We start from the raw sequence: 21,660 nt of genomic DNA, 5'->3' as shown, positions 1-21,660 counted from the left end.
TCGAATTCTTTTGCAGCATCATCATTGCATATAAAACGAGCATTTATGATGTGGCGGCATACACACAATTGACGGGCCTTGATGATGCTGCAAAAGAACTATGATTCATGAACAAAATCTATGAACAAAAGATTCTAGATCCACTTTATATGGATATCATATAGATAATTAGACTCTGAAGCCTCAAAAAGTTTTAGTTTTACTGCCTACAAGAACAGACTTGTACCACCATGTAACTGTTAAAATTTCGCTAAGAACTTATGCAGATGTAAAAAATCTGATGATATTCCTTGTATATCTCTTTGCAGATTTGCAGATGCATGAAAAAAATGTTTGTAAAAATAGTACTAATAAATAATATCAACTTACTTTTTAGTTATACTTCTGAAATATTAGTTTTTAATGTTTTTTTTTCTCATTTAGTGCAAAAAATAGAAGACAAAGTAAATAGAATGAAAGATGATACGAGGTACAGTATGATGATTTAATTATAAGAATTATATGATAAAATTTTATTAGGATCTTCAAAAATGAAAAATGAAGATAACGTATGTATACATAGAAATTATAATTTGCATCGAGAAGTTAGCGCGTGAACCTTTACGCGGTGAGCCGATATTGCGCTTCATAGCGCGCGCCATTAAAATATCGACATCTTGGCCAAAAATAAACTTATAAACATTTTCACAACCTCAAATTGTTCCTTTTGAGTTTTTCTATCATTATTGTTCATTAAAGTATAAATGTTTATAGCTCAAATTTGCTTGAAACCCTTATAAACAAATGAATGTACAATATTTTTTAAGAAAATTGTAACTTCAAACGGGTATAACTTTAAAACAAATGAAGATCAAGTAATTTAATGAACTTTGTTTGGAAGCCTGTTAATTAAGCTTTAAAGCGACACCTTCTAAGACTCATTTGCATGCGTAGAAGCCGAGTTACGATCGATAAAGCTCCGAAAAATACTTATTTTGCAATTTGCAATTTGCATTGTGCACTAATTTTACAATATCTTGAGTTCTAATTGTTAGATTTAAGTTTAGTAAACGGTTTTTTCTTGGTTTTTTATTAAGGAAAAAATTTTGTTTGAAACATTTTTTTTCATCTCTTTTAGTTTATGAGCCAGAGCCTTATAAACAATTTATAAACAATTAAATTGTTTATAACACTTTTTTGACCACTCGGATCAAAATCCCCCCTCGAAATTCGTAATCAGCAGCCAAAAATCCATAAGAAACCGTTGAGTTTGTCCATCAGAATTGAATATGACACGGTGACCCCTCTGGCGCCTAGACTAATCCTTCAAAACCCCTTTATTCCAATTTTCATGATTCTGTTGCCTTTAGTTCTCTAGATATTTTTGTAATAGGCCCTTTATTTGCCTCACCCTGTATAGTTAAATGTAAAGAAACATTATAAACATATGAAATACGTAATACGTCCACCGACAATAGCCGTTTCCTATTTAATTCACTGACAGTAGGTACAAATTTATGCTTATAATTTTTCGGAAACGAATAGAATTTGGACTGACTATTTCTTGTTGTATTTTTACAATAAATTAGAATTTGGTAATAGTAGGCAAACAATTATTTAGCAACGTACTAGGGGTAAATAGCATTTAGGTATTTTTGTAAATTATTATAATTTAAATCTCGAGTAGTTAACGATTATATTTTTAAATAATTAAAATTAAAAAAAGTCGTAGAAAAAGTATAGTATTCTACTCACATGTAATGGATATTACTCACTCTGATGAATTACGACACTCGCCTACGGCTCGTGTCGCAAACTTCATCATCGTGAGTAATAGCCACCATTACATGCTCGTTGAATAATATACTATAAGGTAATAAATATGATTTTTTCACTAATTATATATTCAGTGATTGTAATAATTTATATACTGTACAACAAAAATAATACTCAATCGAGAAAAGAAGAAAAGTATTAAAGTGGTTTTTTAATAATATATTGTTACTATGGAACGCTTAAAATTTTGAACATCTTTAACGACAAAATACTTGTATCACAGCATTTTCCTGGTCAATTCTCTGCTTGGATCGTCCATAAATAACAAACAATTAACTTTTTATTAAGTTCACGTCTTAAATCAATTATTTATCAAACACACTATCAATATTATTTTTGTTCTGAGGCTATTTCCTTGTGGCATTTTTATGATTAACTATTTATATGGTATTTTGTATTTTGACAAAGACACCCGACTTGGACGTCGAAACGGCAATAAAATTATTTTTTCAATTTAATTGTGGCTTATTTCCCATATAAATAGTTAATCAATATTAGTTAATCAACAACTCCAAATATTCCCGACGCGGACGCCATGTCAAATATTTAAAATTGTTACTGTCTTGTCATCATATTCTATTTGACTCAGTGCGTTGTATGACAAAGATAGCACATGTTCCATTTGGAAAATATCACCACGTACAAAGTGTCCATTTTTTTCAAATGCTGAAAAAACTAATAAATATTTTAAAAAAATTTAAACGCAGAATGAAAGACTACATTATTATCGAGGGCCGAAAGTCTCTTAGAATAAATAAAAGGTTTCTTTTGAACGAGAGATTTAAAATTAAAAACCACACTACATTTTATCTTAGTTTTTCACCCCTGTAACTTATTAAAATATACATTACAGAAGTTTTTAGGGATTTAAAAATGAATCATTTAAATAGCACTAGAGCCGAAACTACGTACCCATCCCCTTAAATAATGACATTTTTATGAAATCCCTAGGAAACGATTGAATAAAGAGAATCGATTTACTTATTTTTATGTTTATTTCTATATATACGATATTCGGTAATTGAGTACATTATTATCATTATTATTTATGTGTATCGTCCTGTGATGAAACAGCAAAGTATTGACTCTCAAATGGATTATTTTGTATTGAATCTCTCTTCTCAGATTCAAATCTTAGTGAGCTTTTCTTCGCAGACTGGAATCGTGAATTCTCAAAATCTAAAAATACAATAATATTTGAGTATCTAAAATTCACCTAAATTAATAATAAATATTAACTTATCTATTAAAAAATAAATTGTTAAATTTATAAATAATTTATAAAATAAACTATATAACACTTATTTTACATTAAACTAAAAGAAAAGATAGTTCAGATTTGCGTCTGCAATGCGTATAAGCACATAATAGGGGCTCTGTATTGTAGGTAATCAAATAAACCATCTTTCCTTTTAGTTTATACTTTATTCACTTTTGTGGATACTAAAGAAAAACTTCGCTAAGTTTATTATCCCGGTGAATGACAGGTCGTGAAATGCAATTTTAGATTTCCCTTGTTGAGTATTTCGCCACTCTGTTGTGCTTTATTTTTTTTTCCACTTTTCCAAAAGCTCAGAGGACAAATAATTACGAATTTTCAAATAATTTCCTGACTCATTTGACTTTCGATTCATAGATGGTGCTAGTAGAATATTTGGTAATTATTTTGATTATTTTTTAATGATTTTAACTTCCAATCGTGTAGTAAGATTTATCGTGGCGTGTTTAATTCTGTACAATCAGATTATAATTACAGCGGTAATTTTCTACTGTATGTTATTACAGTGGGAATAATTTTAAGTAGATTGTTTCTGTTTAATTGCAACCAGTCTCTTACTTTTTTTAACTGCCACATTTAAGGAAATATGCATAATAAAGTACTAGTTCTGCATCTAATGTCAAATTGTAATGAGAACATAGATTGGCAAATTTAAGCGCTCGAGTTTATTTCGGTAAGATTATTTTATGAATAAAACAGTATTTATAAATAACTAACTAATATTTTATTAATATCTTAGTTTAAATATTTGCTAAATTGTGCTGTTCTCTTTGACAAGTTGAAAAATGTGTGTCACATTAATTGTCACTGAATGTTTTTATACAAAGACTTGAATTTTATTATGTAAGTATAAAAAAATATTCTGTCGAAAATCACACGATAGTAAGAATAAATAAGAAAATAATGCTCCAATTTTCTTTCTTAAACTTGTTTTCATTCGGCAATAGTCACTTGTGTCTATTTCCAGAAATAAAGTTTTCGAAAAACTGTCGCATTATTGTCAATTTATTAGTGTTAATAATTACACCGAAGGATGAAAGGATTTGATTTCTGTTCAGTACCTCTATTTAATTCTTTCGAGTTGGAAAGAATGAATCTTTGTATAATTTTTTAAGAAAAGGAGCATAATTTTGACCAGTATAATAACAATAAATTACTTACCTTCAGATAGGCTTTCATTTTCTTGAGTATTGTTTATTCTTATTATATACGATACTATTATAGGCCTACTTATCCAATTAAGTAATGAAGTAATTGCAGATATTATACCTCTAAATGCTAAAACATATAAAAAAATATTTTTATTTTATCCCAAAAATCATAATATTTTAAATATTTTGTCAAAAATACGACGATGATTTTACTATTTATAAAAAACTGGATAAAAAGACGGTAGCCCAAAAATCTAAAAGAAAACACTACTCACTGGCTTAAACGGCAATAACTTGTGTGACGTGAAGAAAGTAATAAGCATAAAAATATAGGTAAAATATTAAAATCGTCGCCTTAATACTATAACTTGATAACTCGAAATTAGTAGTTATGAGATAAACGGGTTTAAAGATTTTAAAGATATTTGTGCTACTACCATGATGTTGGCAAATGCAGAATCCAATCTCCAGCTTTAAAATAATGTTCCTTAACTTTTTGGCTACTGATCTATTTAGCAATACGGTGCAAATTTGTTTTCCAATAAATATGGAAAATAATATTAAAAATTAAAGTTATCAACTTTTAGCACTACCACAATGTTAACATTTGGTAATGTCGCATTTCGTGCCGAGTTGCATCTAAGTGAACTTTTTAACAAAACTAATATTTTAAGCATTAAGTTGGTGTAAATTAGCCGCCTGCCATGGGGGTTGCCAGATCTGCTAACAATTCTAGAATTTTTGCATTAACATGAACGGAATAAACAGATAGCATTTACGTGGTAAGCTCAACGGTTTCAGAAAAATACGTGCTACAACTAGATAACTAGAGTTAGCTAGTTGTAGCATTCAGTGCATGTCGTATTCACGATTATTTCGATTAAACAATAGCTTGATAACTTATCTTGTCAAGTTTTAGCACGGAGTATTAGGGGCATTTGAGTTTTATCAACTTTCGTCAATCATAAATAAATATTTAACCCGTTTGGAGCGAGTTATCAAGTTTTTACACAATATGGAGGCAAATAAAATACATCGTGTGAACAAGTTATTTCGGAAACGTTAATTTTGGAGTTATCAAGTTATAGTACTTCTTCTTCTTCTTGATGTGACTATCCGTGACGAATATTGGCGATCACCATGGCAATCTTTACCTTATCTGCAGCAACGCGGAAAAGCTGCACAGAGGTTGTGTTGAACCAGGTTCTGAGGTTCTTTAACCAGGATGTTCTTCTTCTTCCTGGACCTCGCTTTCCAAATATTTTTCCTTGCAGGATGGCTTGTAGGAGGGCATATCTGGATTTATTTCGCATAATGTGTCCAAAGTATTCCAACTTTCGAGATTTGATGGTGGTTAGTACTTCTCGGTTCTTCCCCATTCTTCTAAGAACCTCCTCATTTGTGACCCGATCAGTCCATGGGATTTTAAGAATTCTCCGATCTTATAGTACTAAGGCGACGAAATACTTCAGTCATATTATGAGACACCCTGAAAAATATGATCTTTTACATTTGATCATTCAGGGAAAATCCAAGGTAAGCGTGGTCCTGGTAGAAGAAGAACATCATGGCTGAAAAATCTGAGGCAATGGTATGGAAAATCAACTATATCGTTATTCAGAGCTGCTGCCAATAAACTCACGATAGCGAATATGGTAGTCAACATGATATGCAATGATCGATAACGGTCATGGAGCTAGAACAAGAAGATAAGAATGCATCAGAAAGAAAATAGAAGATCAGAGTGGATTCCGTGCTGGCAGATCTTGTGTTGATAAAATATTTTTCTACGAGCGTGCAAAATGTCTACTTTCGCGCACGCATTTTAGTTTAGAAAGTTTCACTTTTCCGCACGCGTGTTACTTTTCCGCACGCGTGTTACTTTTCCGCACGCGGTTTTTATTATTCCGCACGCGTGTTAATTTAGATATGTTAATATGGCCTTAAAGTAATTATAATACATGCAATAAACTAATATTTAGATATTATTTACTAATTTATTTCAGATATATCTTATTGTGTTCCTGTTTTAATGAAATTAACGCGACAATTCGATGAAATAAAATTATTTTCACATAATATTCGAAAGTCAAATCGGTAGACAATAACAGTCGTTTTGAATCATCGTCATGGAAACCAAGATTGTCGTCATGCTAACTAATTATATTGAAAGTTTGCTTTTGACAACCTTGTCAAAGAATTAATTTGTGTATGTATTTTCATATTAATTAAATTAATTGATTAAGATTTGGTAATTTTTTAAAGACTCTTAGAAAAAATATTGTTCCTAACTCTTGCAGAAAGTCTCTTTTCCGCACTCGACTGCTTACCGAACTCCCGCTTCGCGTCGTTCGGCAAACTGCAGTCGCGTGCGGAAAAGAATGACTTTCTGCACTTGTTAGGAAATAACTATTATATAGGAGAAAGACGAAAAGTCCCAGATACAAAGTTTACTATAATTAAATGATGAAAAATAACTAAAATAAAAATAATAGGAGATTGTATCTGGGGATTTTGGTAGAGATGTCGCTGATTTGCGTCCTAAAAGTGGAATTATTACGTTCGTGGTAACTTCACATAAGACAGTTCGTAAGTGTTTCGATCAGAGTTGTGACTACATTGATAAAGCCGGAGGATGCAGAAACAGCTGTCTGGAGATCGTGGCCCAAATATGAATCAAATAAAAACAACAACTACTGTCTTTTCCCAAAATATTTATACTTCAACAAATTATAGTGAAAAGAACAAAAAACACAAATTATAGTGAAAGAATAAATTTACCGACTCGTTTAGTGTTCGTTAGCTTAGAGAGGGGTTATGATGCAGTACCATATACCCCTCAAGTATTGACGCGGAGTCAAAAAGACTCCGCGCCACAAATTTCTTAATATTACTCTCTCCTTAAATTTTGTCAGCTATTGTCACTAACAGTACCTTCACAAATTTTAGTTCTCTGAGTAGTGCCAAGAAAGGCAGGTCGCTCATTTTTATTTATTGAGATATGTAACTTTCGGTGTCAAATTGACTCCACGTCAAGCCAAACGTTATAAAAGTGAATATCAGTAATGAATCGTTCTTTCCAAAGTATTAATGTTCTTGACGTTAATTATGAAGAAAAGGTAATGCGATGGTATGATGAAATAAACAGTGAAAATAGTGATATTGAAAGTGAAAAGTATTTTGACTGCAAATTAATATATGGAGAGTGAGCAAGAAGCTAGTGACAATGAGCCGAACTATAATCTAAATGAAGTAAATTAAAACAATAAAACTGTTATCACAGTGAAACTGGTTACTGTGGAGCAGATGATTTAAAAACATATTATGTATTACGGTAAAAGCAGATTGTTGACCAACACAATGTTGTGTAAATTGTTATTCCAGCCAATAATAGGACTAAATTATGTGTTTACCAATGGCAATTTTTACCGTCGTTAGATTTAAGAATAAGTTTTTATGTTTTTTCACCAGAAATATTTACCTTTAAAGAAACAATTTGTCATTTTTTAAGTTTATTTATTTTTTTTTTCTATTTTGAAGTGTATACCTGCATTTCTATGTGTAAAATTACTTGCCTACTGAATTAGTCCAAAGAAATAAGATTTTTCTCGTGACACATCCCCCTCCAGACCGAAATAAAATTTTTTGAGTAGTATGGACATAATAACCCATACGTTTACTGCAGCCGATTTTGATGATATACATAGTTATAAACAAATGAAAATTAAAAAACGGTAAATTTTCGCTTTTTTCGTCTATTACTAAAAAGTGAAGCATTCTAAACAAATTTGAGAATAATAAACTCACAAATCATATAAAAAAACTTCAATATAGCGTTCGCTGAATAATATATCTATCCTTATTTGTTGCTTAGAAAATTGCAAAATGAGTCGTAAATTTTGAGATTTTATAAATGTTCATAACTTATTTAAAAATTAAGTTAGAACATTCTTATTACACGGAATGCTGAGACTTGTACTTAAATTATATTTTAAATTTTAAAGCAATGGGTCAAATAGTTTAAAAGTTATTTAATTTTTTTATCCCAAATTCATTTTTTTGGCAACACTGTAAGTCTGAAAATTATGAGGTTACAGTAATACTTCGGACAGTTTATGAAAGAAGAACATTCATATTATTAATTTAATTAAAAAAATAACAAAAAGTAATTTTAAACAGTGTAAAATTATATTGCAAAAATATGTCGATTTTTTGCTTACTTATAAACAATTAGAATAACTTTTTAACCGTTACCCGTAGAAAAATTATTTTTTCATATTTAGAAAGAATGAATTTTTATACACATTTAGAAACAATTGTCCTAGGACAATTAGGGACAAAGTTACCCCCCCCCAATTTTTGTTAATTTACATGTTCTTGCAAAATAATTTTGCAATATTTAGAATTATTTTTTGTCATTTTTTAAATTAAATTAATAGTGTAAATCTTCTTTGATAAACTATCCAACGTAGTACAGTAACTTCATCATTTTCTGACTTATAGTGTTGCAAAAAAAGTTAATTTGGGATAAACAAATTAAATAACTTTTAAGTTATTTGACCAATTACTCTGAAATTTAGGGTATGATTTAAAGTCTCAGCATTCCGTGTAATACGAAGGTTCTAAGTTAATTTTTACATAAGTTATGAATATTTATAAAAACTCAAAATTTATGTTTTATTTTGCAATTTTCTAAGCAACCAATAAGGATAGACATGTTCAGCGAACGCCATATTGAAATGTTTTATACGATGTATGAGTTTCTTACTCTCAAATTTGTTTAAAATTCTTAATTTTTTGGTAATAGACGAAAAAAGCGAAAATTTTCCGTTTTTTGATCTTCATTTGTTTATAACTAAGTACATCATCCAAATCGGCTGCAATAAACATATAGGTTATTATTATAGAAGTCCATATCTACTTAAAAAATTCGGTTTCGGCCTGGAGGGGGTTGTGTCACCAACAGGATAATTTTTTTCCTTATTTCTCTGAACTAAATGTACCATTTTTGATTCTATTTTAAATAACTGTTATTATCAATGTTTTTTAATAAAATGTGTTTCTTAATACTATGAATTACATTATTATTGTTTAACAAAAAAATAATAAATTATTTAAATATTTTTGGTTTTTGCCATTTGTTCAAAGGAGTCAATTTGACTCCATATCAGTACTTGTGTAACAACTGTAGCTGTCAGTACTTAAGGGTTAAAAATATTATTTGAAATATTAACAAAGGCAGATCTAAGCAATACATACGTCAACGCTAGAGCGAACATGTGAACATGTACCTACATGAATGCAAATAGTGCCGTTACAATGGAGAATAAAATTTAAAATTCATTTCTTGTCACAAAAGGCTTAAGATAAGAATGTTCTTTGTTCCCAACTCTATTTAAAATCTATAGTCAGGAAGCAATAAACAACTGTTAACAATTTGTTATTGATAACAAATCTATTCTTCGTAGACTATCAAGTGATTATGGCAAACGGTGAGGAAGATATGGATTATATAATTCTGAAGTAAGAGGGAAAATACAAAAATTGGGGACTCACAATCAATATTAAAAAAAACGGATTATCTTAGAATAATGGCCAATGAAAGAGACCCACAACTCTTGATTAGAGATAGGTATAAGAAATGTGAAGAATTTAGATACTTAGAAACAGTGATAGCGAAGGAAGGACCATCCAAACGGGACATTCAGCAAGGTAGTAACACTCAACTCGTTACTTTGGTATACGAAAATTTGTTTATGAACAAAAATGACAATCTACAAGTCAGTTATAGAACCAATTTTGATTTAAGGATTTGAATGTGTTTATTTTATAAAAATATATTGTGTTAAATCGATAAGGTTAAACCTACAACATAATTAAATATAAATGTATAATATGTATAACTTTATAAAATACGTCCACTGATAATAGCCGTTTTCTAATTATTACATTAAAAGTGATGCCTATTACATATCGACGTACGTTTTGATTCACTTAATGCTATGATTTTACTTGTTTTTTAATGAATCATGACATTTGTGCCAACATATAATGCAACATCTATAATCTATATCCAGACTTGTTCACATCCCAAATGAAGAAATAAAAAGAAAAACAGGAAGGATATACAATATCGTAAATACAACAGAATCCAAACAACTTTTATGGTACAGGGATGTAATGCAAATGATTAATGAACGATGGACAAAACAGGCCTAAGCTATGTTCTATGGAGAAAAAGAAGGAGAGGAAGACCAGCATTGGAGTGGAGAGATGGAATTATAGGATTAATGAGAGGCATGGCAATAAATGAGAAGGAATGGACAGACCGAAGAAGGTGAAGATGGAAATGCGGTATGCAGTAGAGGCTGTAGGACCACCGTAGATATAGGTATATATTATATTTATACAAAATCAACCAGCTAATCGGACAATTGATTTGAGGATTCTGATTCATAATGCTGCCAAAAAAAATTAGTATCAATATAACGACTTAAGCTATTTAATATTGCTAATGACATGACAATATTAATGAGTTACGTTGAAAATCTCTTTAAGTATTCTGCAGATTCGTATGTACTCGCTTGGTGAGAAGAAAAATTATTGAACAAATTGTATTTCAAAAATTAATGAAAATTGTGAAAGCTTTACTCTGCATGCGTATTCTTCTACAAAAAGTAGCTATTTTTAAAAAAATGTGAACCCGAATGAAGGGAAGATTTACGGTCATTAATCTAGTACTCGTTATTACAACTTCTACTACGTTAACTTTTATTTCTCTTTTAGCAATTATACCAATTCCTAGTGTTACTGTGTTACTTTTCCTACATATCATAATTGATACACTTCACCCAGTTCTATCGCTCTTTTCCCGTTTCATATTGGATTAAATATTTACTGTTCTTCTTTTAAGCTCATTTATCAACTTTATACTTTTCATACTTTTACTCTTCATTATTATGGCCTAAACAACTTTTAGGACATTTGACGCCTCTGAATGCCTTTTTTATCAGCATCATGTCCTAAAAGATTTAGCCAACATACCAACAATGCAGGCAAAGTAGAGTATTACCCCACACTTGTTAATATATTTCTCTACCTACTGCCCAGGATTACTACTGTGAGCTACCCAATAAGCCAATATATTATTGTTATCACTATCACTTCACTAAAAAGCGCCTACTGTATGTGATATACACTGTAAAATTTAGAATCTTGTTATTAATTTTTAGTTTTATGTTCGTTAAATTGTAACTCTCTTCATGCGTGGACGTTATTAGCACAATTTTAATTTTTCTTATTTAAGATAAACAACATTTTGGGAAAAAATGTGATTACATTATTTAGAATTACCTGTTACTTACAAACATACTGATGCACTTCATGAATCAGTGTAATAAGATAAAACAAGTCTATAAGACACGCACATATTTCGAGAGCAACTACCTAAAACAAAAATAAATATTTGTCATTATAGTTAATAAGGTACCAAGGATTTATAAGGATAATAACGCTTGATGTCAATGGTCAACCGAAAGCGTTATTATCCATAATACCCGTGGTGCCTTCAACGTTTAATGTCCGACTTTATTCTTTATATGCAAAAAACTTGAATGAATTTTGAATTAATTAGTTTTCAAATAAGAACATTTACCAGCTGTAACGTAATAATTGTAACCATAGTTTTACTTAGGTTGGTATTTGTCAACTGGGCAGTATTTAACTAGTTATTGCCAGAGAACGGCAGTTCCAGCCAGTGGCGCACAACACCCCTACATGCGACACTATACAGTGATGAGCGCGCTAATAACCGGCAAAATAGCACAAAAGATGGAAAACGTGTTAAGTTGTGAGATAAAAAGAAATGAAACTAGTCGAGCTGGGAAATTTAGCGATATTAACCTAAAAATTTACATTATATTGATTGTTTCCCACCTTTAGACATATCGAACGAGTTTAGCAACTGCGACTGTCACAGTGACAGTTTAAGTTGACATACTCCTTTGATACGTGTAAAGGTGGGAAAGAATCAATATAATGTGAATTTATATGTTAATATCGCTAAATCTCCCAGCTCGACTAGTTTCGTTTCTTTTTATCTCACAACTTAATATACGTTTTCCATCTTTTGCGCTATTTTTCCGGTTATTTTTCCACGCTCCTTGCTGTATATACACGAAATTTTCGATTTTCTAAATCTGACTGAATTTAAAATTGGGCCAAATCCCATCTTAAAATTTAGGGAAAGACTTGCCCGTCCATATGTCAACTCTTCATTTTGGTCTAAGGGTGTGGATTTTACGGCCCTTCCCATTTAGGGCCTGTTTTTTGTTGTCGTCCCCAAAACTCCCAAAAATTTCAAAAATGTAAATACAACCTATGCCGCTTCTGATAGTACTAATCATTACCTTTCCAACGCGTGTCTAATTTTGAAAATCGGTTATACTATTCAAAAGTTACCGAGCTCAGAAGTATGACTCAATTTTTATTTAAAAAGAGGAAAATATTTGTGGATATGTATGTATGTATGTATGTATGTATGTATGTATGTATGTATGTATGTATGTATGTATGTATGTATGTATGTATGTATGTATGTATGTATGTATGTATGTATGTATGTATGTATGTATGTATGTATGTATGTATGTATGTATGTATGTATGTATGTATGTATGTATGTATGTATGTATGTATGTATGTATGTATGTATGTATGTATGTATGTGGAAAAGTTACTGTAGTGCCTGTGTTTCAAGAGGGGGTAAGGGCCGATTCAGAACCGGTGTAATTTGTGACTTTTGACCACCCATAAGCCAGCATAGGGCTAGGCAGGTACAAAATGTACAAAGTGTACATCTTGGGTTCAAGGAGAGACAGTAGAACCGCAAATACATCAAATCAATAGCGTTAAGTTAAGCTTTCAAATGGTGCCTAAGCGGTCAAGATCATACCTACACACGGCTCAGGATAGTCGAAAAACTGAAGAACTAAAATTTGAAAATTTTGGTTTTTCGACAATTACTCAAAATTTCAACTTACGAATTGCGCCAATAACTTAGCGTTTGTAGGGAGACTCTAGATGTATCTAACGATGTATACCACGTATCTGGGAAAATTCGAATTTTTAAGTTATAGGCTTCATAAATATGATCAAATCTGTTTCTTATGGGAAAAACGGTTTTTCAAGCTCAATAATTTCTGTAATAGCTTCAGTTATCATACTTGACCTTGCATGCATCAGATACTACGTGTCTCGGTTTCAAACTTATGTTTAATAATCAAAATCAGTTAAGCCCTTCAGAAGTTATCGACTTCCAAAGGTATAATCCATTTAACCATTATCGCCGAAATGGTTTATGTAGTTGTAGTGGTTACGACGCTAAATTGATAGGGCAATCCAGGTTCATTTACCGGCCATCCCAATATTTGTTTCCGTATATTTTGAATAGAAAAAAATCTTGTGTACATTCGATGGACACTAGATCATTTGCGAGATAATGCTATAAATGCGACCATTTATAACGCTTAACGTGGAATCCAGAAACATTACATTCAACTTTATACATTTAATTTATGAATAACTTTGAAAAACTCCTGATACAAGAATAAAAAACCACTAAACGCCGTAAAAATGAGTGGCGCATACAATATTCCAGCTACAAAGGAGCTGATATGAATATTAGGTACGTGGCGCGTAAATGTATTTTCACTTTGGTGGAAAATAGAATACTAGTTTTGTTTTAAAATATGTTTTCATAATATTTGCTAAATTTGAGGCAAAACGCGCCACAAAAGAGCTTCAAAATACAAACTCTATCAAAGTTACTCTTTTGTGGCGCGTTTTTCTTCAAATTTAGCAAATATTATGGAAACATCTTTTAAAATAAAACGAGAACTTTATTTTCCACAAAAATGAAAATACATTTTCGCGCAACGTACCTAATATTCATATCAGCTCCTTTGTAGCTGGAATATTGTATGCGCCACTCATTTTTACGTCTTTTAGCGGTTTTTTTATTCTTGTTTAAATATAATACCCTAGGCCCTAGGGTGTTATTCTAAAAAATAGCGCCTCAGGGGAATATACCATATTTAAGTGACTCTGAAATCATGTTACTATTTGTCAAATAAAATACCAGTCGGACATTAATTTAATATTTATGATGTTATATTTTTATACTTGCGTGTAGTTATTTAAATTGTTATGTTACCGACCAAACTCGATTTAAGGACAAACTAGTTTGGCCTAGGCTAAACTAAAATTAGTTTAGCCTATGCCAAACTAGTCTATCCTGATATAGTACGGCCTAGTCTAGTATAAACATTATAGTATACCCACGATGCCAAAACAAATAGTTAATCTCAACAAAATACTCTGTAATTGCAAAAATAATCATTTTTATTAAAACGATAATAGAGAGATATCGAAACCCTATTTAACACCGTCCTTTAAGAGGAAACAGTAGCGATCAACAGGTAGCGAAAACGCGTTCCAAGATTGCGGCTGTAATTTTGAATATTTTTTCGAGATATTTAGCACACGTATTCGTAATATAATAAAGAATGGCCTTACAGAGCCCAATTTGAAAAATATATTAATATGTGGAAATTACTCTGTAATTAAATACACTATTAAAAAAACGAGCCTGTACCGCCATTAAGAAGAACAAAAAAATACACTTTCTTCAAATAATTTTTTTTATCCGATGCCTAGATTTTGTGTCATTTTGGAACTACTAAAATTTTTTATTTCATTAGTAGTTCCAAAATGACACAAAATTTAGGCATCAGATAAAAAAGTTTATTTGAAGAAAGTGTATTTTTTTGTTCTTCTTAATAGCGGTACAGGCTCGTTTTTTTAATATTGTATTTAATTACAGAGTAATTTCCACATATTAATATATTTTTCAAATTCGGCTCTGTACCGCCATTTTTTATTAGGTATATTACGAATACGTGTGCCAAATATCTCGAAAAAATATTCAAAATTACAGCCGCAATCTTGGAACGCGTTTTGGCTACCTGTTGATCGCTACTGTATCACCTTAACGAATCTCTTATTTTGACAAATGACACATTAAATATTTTTGTAAATATAAAAATAACTTATAAAATTCTATTTGTTGATAAAGACATAAATATAAGTGAAGTTGGACGCCTTTCTTTTCTTGTTTCTTCACATAATTCGACAAATTTGTCACATTTTTGACACGTTACGTCAAAATAAAGGATCCTTTATTAAAAGATTTTTGTCCTCTATTTTTCCTTAAATACGGGCGTCCTGTATTTTATTACAGGACAAAAATAAAGGACGCGATACTGCGCTTGCGTATATGTCAAAATAAAGGATCTTTTATTAAGGTGATACAGTAGCGATCAACAGGTAGCCAAAACGCGTTCCAAGATTGCGGCTGTAATTTTGAATATTTTTTCGAGATATTTGGCACACGTATTCGTAATATAATAAAGAATGGCGGTACAGAGCCGAATTTGAAAAATATATTAATATGTGGAAATTACTCTGTAATTAAATACAATATTAAAAAAACGAGCCTGTACCGCCATTAAGAAGAACAAAAAAATACACTTTCTTCAAATAAACTTTTTTATCTGATGCCTAGATTTTGTGTCATTTTGGAACTACTAATGAAATAAAAAATTTTAGTAGTTCCAAAATGACACAAAATCTAGGCATCGGATAAAAAAGTTTATTTGAAGAAAGTGTATTTTTTTGTTCTTCTTAATGGCGGTACAGGCTCGTTTTTTTAGTATTGTATTTAATTACAGAGTAATTTCCACATATTAATATATTTTTCAAATTGGGCTCTGTAAGGCCATTCTTTATTATATTACGAATACGTGTGCCAAATATCTCGAAAAAATATTCAAAATTACAGCCGCAATCTTGGAACGCGCTTTCGCTACCTGTTGATCGCTACTGTTTCCTCTTAAAACTGCGTTTCCGATAACTCTCATTAGACATATCCTGTATTTGTCATTTATTAAAAGATCCTGTAATAAAGGAACTTTTAACTTAGGGTTTCGATATCTCTCTAATAATTAGTCGTGAAATCTGATGGACAATCGGCAATACAACTAATCATATTAAAAGAAATAATGAGTGTTTTTTTAAAGCAATAATTATAAACAGAACAGAACACGAACGAGTCAGAAACTTGGAAATGGACGATGATAGGGAAATTACCGGCATTAAAAATTCTAATATTTAGGATTCATACTCTCAAAGAATGGAACCACGGAACAAGAGATAACCAGCAGATTAGCACAGACAAGAACATGTATTAAATAAATTAACGTGGTACTGTGGGATAGACATATTACCAGAAATACAAAGGAGAGAATATATAATAACACCTTGGTACGTACTGTAATGGCCTATGCAGCAGATAATTGGGTAATAAACAAACGAAACAGGTCCAGAATTACAGCAACTGAAATGGAGTTCATGAGAAGAAGCTGCAGAGTGACAAGAATAGATCGCATTAGAAATGAGGAGATAAAACGAAGATTGGCAGTAGAACAAGAAATACTCGGCTGCATCGAAGAACGTTTAATTTGGTATGGACATGTGAGAAGAGCAGATCGTACAAGGTGGATATCAATGATTTTCGATTGGAGCAAAATTGGAAAGAGAAGAAGATGTAGACTCTAAAGATCACGGAGAGATGAAGTGGGCGAGGCCATGGAAAGACGAGACCTAAGAGATGGAGAATGGCAGAACAGAAAAAACTGGAGACGTTGGCTGAAGGAAGGAAGGTGGCGACAACTGTAAAAATCCTTATTAGTGGAGTCACTGAAGGTGGATACGAGCTATTACCTCCGATTTTGTTGAACCTCCATCGATTTGCATGAAAGTTGGTGAGTGGTTAGAGGATATCTCAAGGAACAAAGGTGACATGGTGCCAACTTAAGCTTTTACCCTGGGGGTGGATGCCACCCCTTCTTGGGGGTGAAAATTATTTTATTAAAAATAACCCCATAATTCGATAGAGGGACAAATTTCAAGCAAAATTTGTTATATAAAGTTATTAAAATAAATTAAAACTTTTTGAGTTATTAAAGATCAAAGATTTTAATTTTTCTTGAGAAAAATGCATGTTTTTAACCAATTTTTCATCAATAACTCAAAAGTGAAAATTTTTACAAAAAAGTTATTATTATCAAAATTGAAGCTAATAAAAAACGAAATAAAACCCTTTACTAAAAAAACCTTTTAGTGTTAACTAAAAGTGAGTTATGTATTTGAATGTATATTTTTTTCGGCGAGTAAAATACTCTAAGTATTCAAGCTGAAATAACGGGAAATTGATGCATTTTATAACATAAACTTATTAAACATTTGTCAAAGTACTTAAAAATATCTATTAAATGAGCCCCGACCATGTTAATAACTTTAAAATTTATGCTCCAAAATTTTTTTTTAAAATATATCTTTTAAAAATTTTTCCAAAAAATGTAATTGTTTTTTTTTTAATAACTCCGTTCGTGTTTATGTTATCAGGTTCATCTAAAAACTGTTTGAAAGCTAATTTCAAGTGATATTTATAGTTCAGAGAAATAAGGCAAAAAAATATCCTGTTGGTGACACAACCCCCTCCAGGCTGAAACCAAATTTTTTGAGTAGTGTGGATATCTATAATAATAACCTACATGTTTCCTGCAGCCGATTTTGATGATATACATAGTTATAAACAAATGAAGATCAAAAAACGCTAAATTTTCGCTTTTTCGTCTATTGCCAAAAGGCTAAGCATTTTAAACAAATTTAGAAGTAAGAAACTCATGAACCATATAAAAAACTTCAATATGGCGTCCGCTGAGTATGTCTATCCTAATTGGTTGCTTAGAAAGTTGCAAAATAATTCAGAAATTTTGAGTTTTTATAAATATTCATAACTTATGTAAAAATTAAGCTAGAACCTTCTTATTACACGAAATGCTGGGACTTCTGGTGCTGAAATTATAAACTAAATTCCATAACAATTGGTCAAATAGTTTAAAAGTTATTTAATTTGTTTATCCCAAATTAATTTTTTTTGCAACATTATAAGTCAGAAAATGATGAAGCTACAATAATACTTTGGATAGTTTATAAAAGAAGAAGATTTATACTAATAATTTAATTTAAAAAAAATGACAAAAAATAATTACAAGTATCGCAAAATTATTTTGCAAGAACATGTCGATTTTTTGCTTAGAAACAATTAGAATAACTTTTTAACCATTACCCGTAGAAAAATTATTTTTTCATATTTAGAAATATTGAATTTTTATACAAATTTAAAAAAGAAAAAATTGTCCTAGGACAATTAGGGACGAAGTTGCCCCCTCCCCCTTCTTTAATTGACAGCCGCTTTATTTATAACAATTGCGAAATCAAATCAGTCACATTTGAAAAAACATACTTCAGAGTTTTAATGTACCAAATATAAAAAATATATACTTTCAAACAAATCGTCCACAAAGCTTCAAAATGTGACCCTTAAAATCGGCCGGCCTTGAAACTTGGGAGATCGATGAGAAGGGGAAAGGAACTGTTAGCTGTATCTCTTGTTCTCGCCTATGGATTTCGAAGTTTCTTTTTTAATTTATATGTACTTTTTGGGTACAGTATGAGTATGCATTATTTAAATAAATTAATTGTTATATACACCATCAAATTTGTTTAAACATTTTTTAAAAATTTTTTTTTAATAATATTTGAAGTAATTTTAATCATAAAACATAAATATTTATGAACAATATAATAATACATAGATTTTTATTAAACTTAGTAATAATTTAATGTATGAAAAAACAAATTATTCTATTCAATTGTTTCTAAAAATAGTATTGGTATATGGAAATTAGAAAATCTCAAATAAACTAGGTTTTATTTTTTTTTAGAAACATGCTATTAGATGAATGAAAAACTGATGTTACAGAACCACCAAACAAGAGATAAACGTAATTGATTGGGGTTGGAAATTAAGCTAAGAACCGTTAGTACCGATCCGATCAACAGATCTTCTTTATACCAGATATTTTGTTAAAATAAACTATCTGCTCTTGCCAAACTGGTTGTACTGAGTTCTTGTTAGTACAGAGATATTAATAGTTTATGGACTTCGATAACCAAATTACGGATATGTTTTTTGTTAATAAATTGGTTATTTAATTAACTATGTAAATTGTGTAAACAATTTTTGGAAATTTTTTTACGATATTTTTAGGATGACTTTGTTGGCAATCATAGAAGTGGATCATATGCACTTGACTTTACAATAACTTATAATAAATAGGTAACTGATAATTGTTACGTTTTTTATAAAAATACAAGTATTCCTAGATAAATCTTCTTTAATTTTATTTTAATAGTCTTGTTATCATTCCAAAATGTATGAAATATCTTAATTTTTGTTGTTTTGCAAATCTTAAAATTATAACTTTCAATGTTGTAAGCTACAATTAATACCATATTGTAGAAAATTTCTGAAAATAATTTTGTTCTTTCATCCTCTCTTTAATTTTGTTACATTTAATTTTTCGTTTATCTAGTAGCATGTTTATCAAGAAATAAAACCTAGTTTATTTGAGATTTTTTTATTTTCAATTCAATATTATAAGCCAATTTTAGATTTAGGAATAATTGAATAGGTTTAGTATATAATAATTACAGGGTGTAACAAAAATACAGGTCATAAATTTAATCGCATAACTATTCATAAAAATAGTTCGATTGAACCTAACTTACCTTAGTATAAATATGCACATAAAAAAAGTAACAGCCCATTGAAGTTACAAAATGAAAATCGAATTTGTCCAATATATCGAAAATTCCTACTAGAGATAAAATTTTGACACCCCATAAAAATTTTATGGGGGTTTTGCTCCTTTAACCCCCCCCCCCCAAATTTTTGTGTACGTTCCAACTAAATTATTATTGTGGTACCATTAGTTAAACACAATGTTTTTAAAACTTTTTTGCCTCTCAGTACTTTTTCGAAAAGTCAGTTTTTATTGAGATATTTTGAATATTAGTCAAATCCACCACACATATTTTTATATGGTTAAGTACGATTATGGAGACTTTGTAATAGTATGAAAATTTATTTATAATTTACATTTTTAGGCATATTTTGAACCATATTAAAATAGAAGCCACATCTTGATAAAAGGTGCCTTATCGAAAAAATACTAAGAGACAAAAAAATTTTTAGAAACATTGTGTTTAATTAATGGTACCGCAGTAATAGTTTAATTGGAACGTACACAAACATTTGGGGGGTGTAAAGGAACAAAACCCCCATAAAATTTTTATGTAAACATATTAAAAAAGAAGCCGCAACTCGATAAAAACTGCCTTATCGAAAAAATACTAAGTGGCAAAAAAGTTTTAAAAACAGAGAGTTTAACTTATGGTACCACAATAATAATTGGAACGTACAAAAAAGTTTGGGGGGTTTAAGGGAACAAAACCCGCATACAATTTTTATAGGATGCACAAATTTCACTATAATTTTTTTTAAGATGTTCCTGTCATAAGAATGATACATGTCCATCTTTAATCAAAATCTCTAATAGTTTTCGATATATTGGAAAAAATCGATTTTCATTTTGTAACTTCAAAGGGCTATAACTTTTTTTATGTGCACATTTCTATAAAGTTAAGTTAGGTCCAATCGATCTATTTTTGGTCCCAAAATATGTGATTTAATTTATGACTTGTATTTTTGTTATGCCCTGTATAACTAATATGTACGTTTTACAATAAAAGTTACATCAAATATTATTTAAAAAATTGAAAAAATTGTTTAGACAAATTTAATGGTGTATGTAACAATTAGTTTATTTAAATAACGCATATTCGTAATGTGCGTAAAAAGTACATACAAATTAAAAAAAGAAACAACGAAATAAATAATCGAGAACCAGAGATACAGTTAACAGCTCCTTCACCCCTCTCATCGCTATCCCAAGTTTCAAGGCCAGCCGATTTTAAGGGCCACATTTTTAAGCTTTGTGGACGATTTCCTTGAGAGGAAATCTTTTGTACACTTGGTGCTTTAAAACTTTGAAGTATGTTCTTTCAAATAGGGCTAATTTGATTTCTTAATTATTATAAACAAAGCTGCTGTGAATTAAAAAAAGAAGGGGGCTAACGTCCCTTCGTTCGTCCCTAATTTCGTCCCGAATTGTCCTAGGACAATTGTTTTTCTTTCTGAATGTGTATAAAAATTCAGTCATTCTAAATATAAAAAAATAATTTTTTTACGGGTAACGGTTAAAAAGTTATTCAAATTGTTTATAGGCAAAAAATCGACATGTTTTTGCAAAATAATTTTACAGTATTTAAAATTATTTTTTGTAATTTTTTTTAAATCAAGTTTATAGCATTAATCTTCTTCTTTAA

General features: G+C 30.3%; 1 protein-coding gene across 2 annotated transcripts in view; it reads right to left on the bottom strand.

Annotated features, from left to right (window-relative positions):
* Window positions 1-2,791: 2,791 nt before the first annotated feature.
* The window catches only part of LOC114337285 (uncharacterized), a 29,835-nt gene continuing 10,966 nt past the window's right edge, over window positions 2,792-21,660 (bottom strand). For both annotated transcript variants that reach the window (XM_028287696.2, XM_050648429.1), the window contains 3 exons: window positions 11,610-11,691; window positions 4,256-4,372; window positions 2,792-2,994 (listed from right to left, as the gene is read on the bottom strand). In XM_028287696.2, coding sequence (XP_028143497.1) covers window positions 2,858-2,994; window positions 4,256-4,372; window positions 11,610-11,691 — 336 coding nt within the window. In that variant the 3' untranslated portion in view covers window positions 2,792-2,857. The remainder of the gene's footprint in view (window positions 2,995-4,255; window positions 4,373-11,609; window positions 11,692-21,660) is intronic.

This window comes from Diabrotica virgifera, chromosome 4 (genome assembly GCF_917563875.1).
Source record: "Diabrotica virgifera virgifera chromosome 4, PGI_DIABVI_V3a".
NCBI classification, from domain to species: Eukaryota; Metazoa; Arthropoda; class Insecta; order Coleoptera; family Chrysomelidae; genus Diabrotica; species Diabrotica virgifera.
This window is presented reverse-complemented; position numbering and strand designations above follow the sequence as displayed.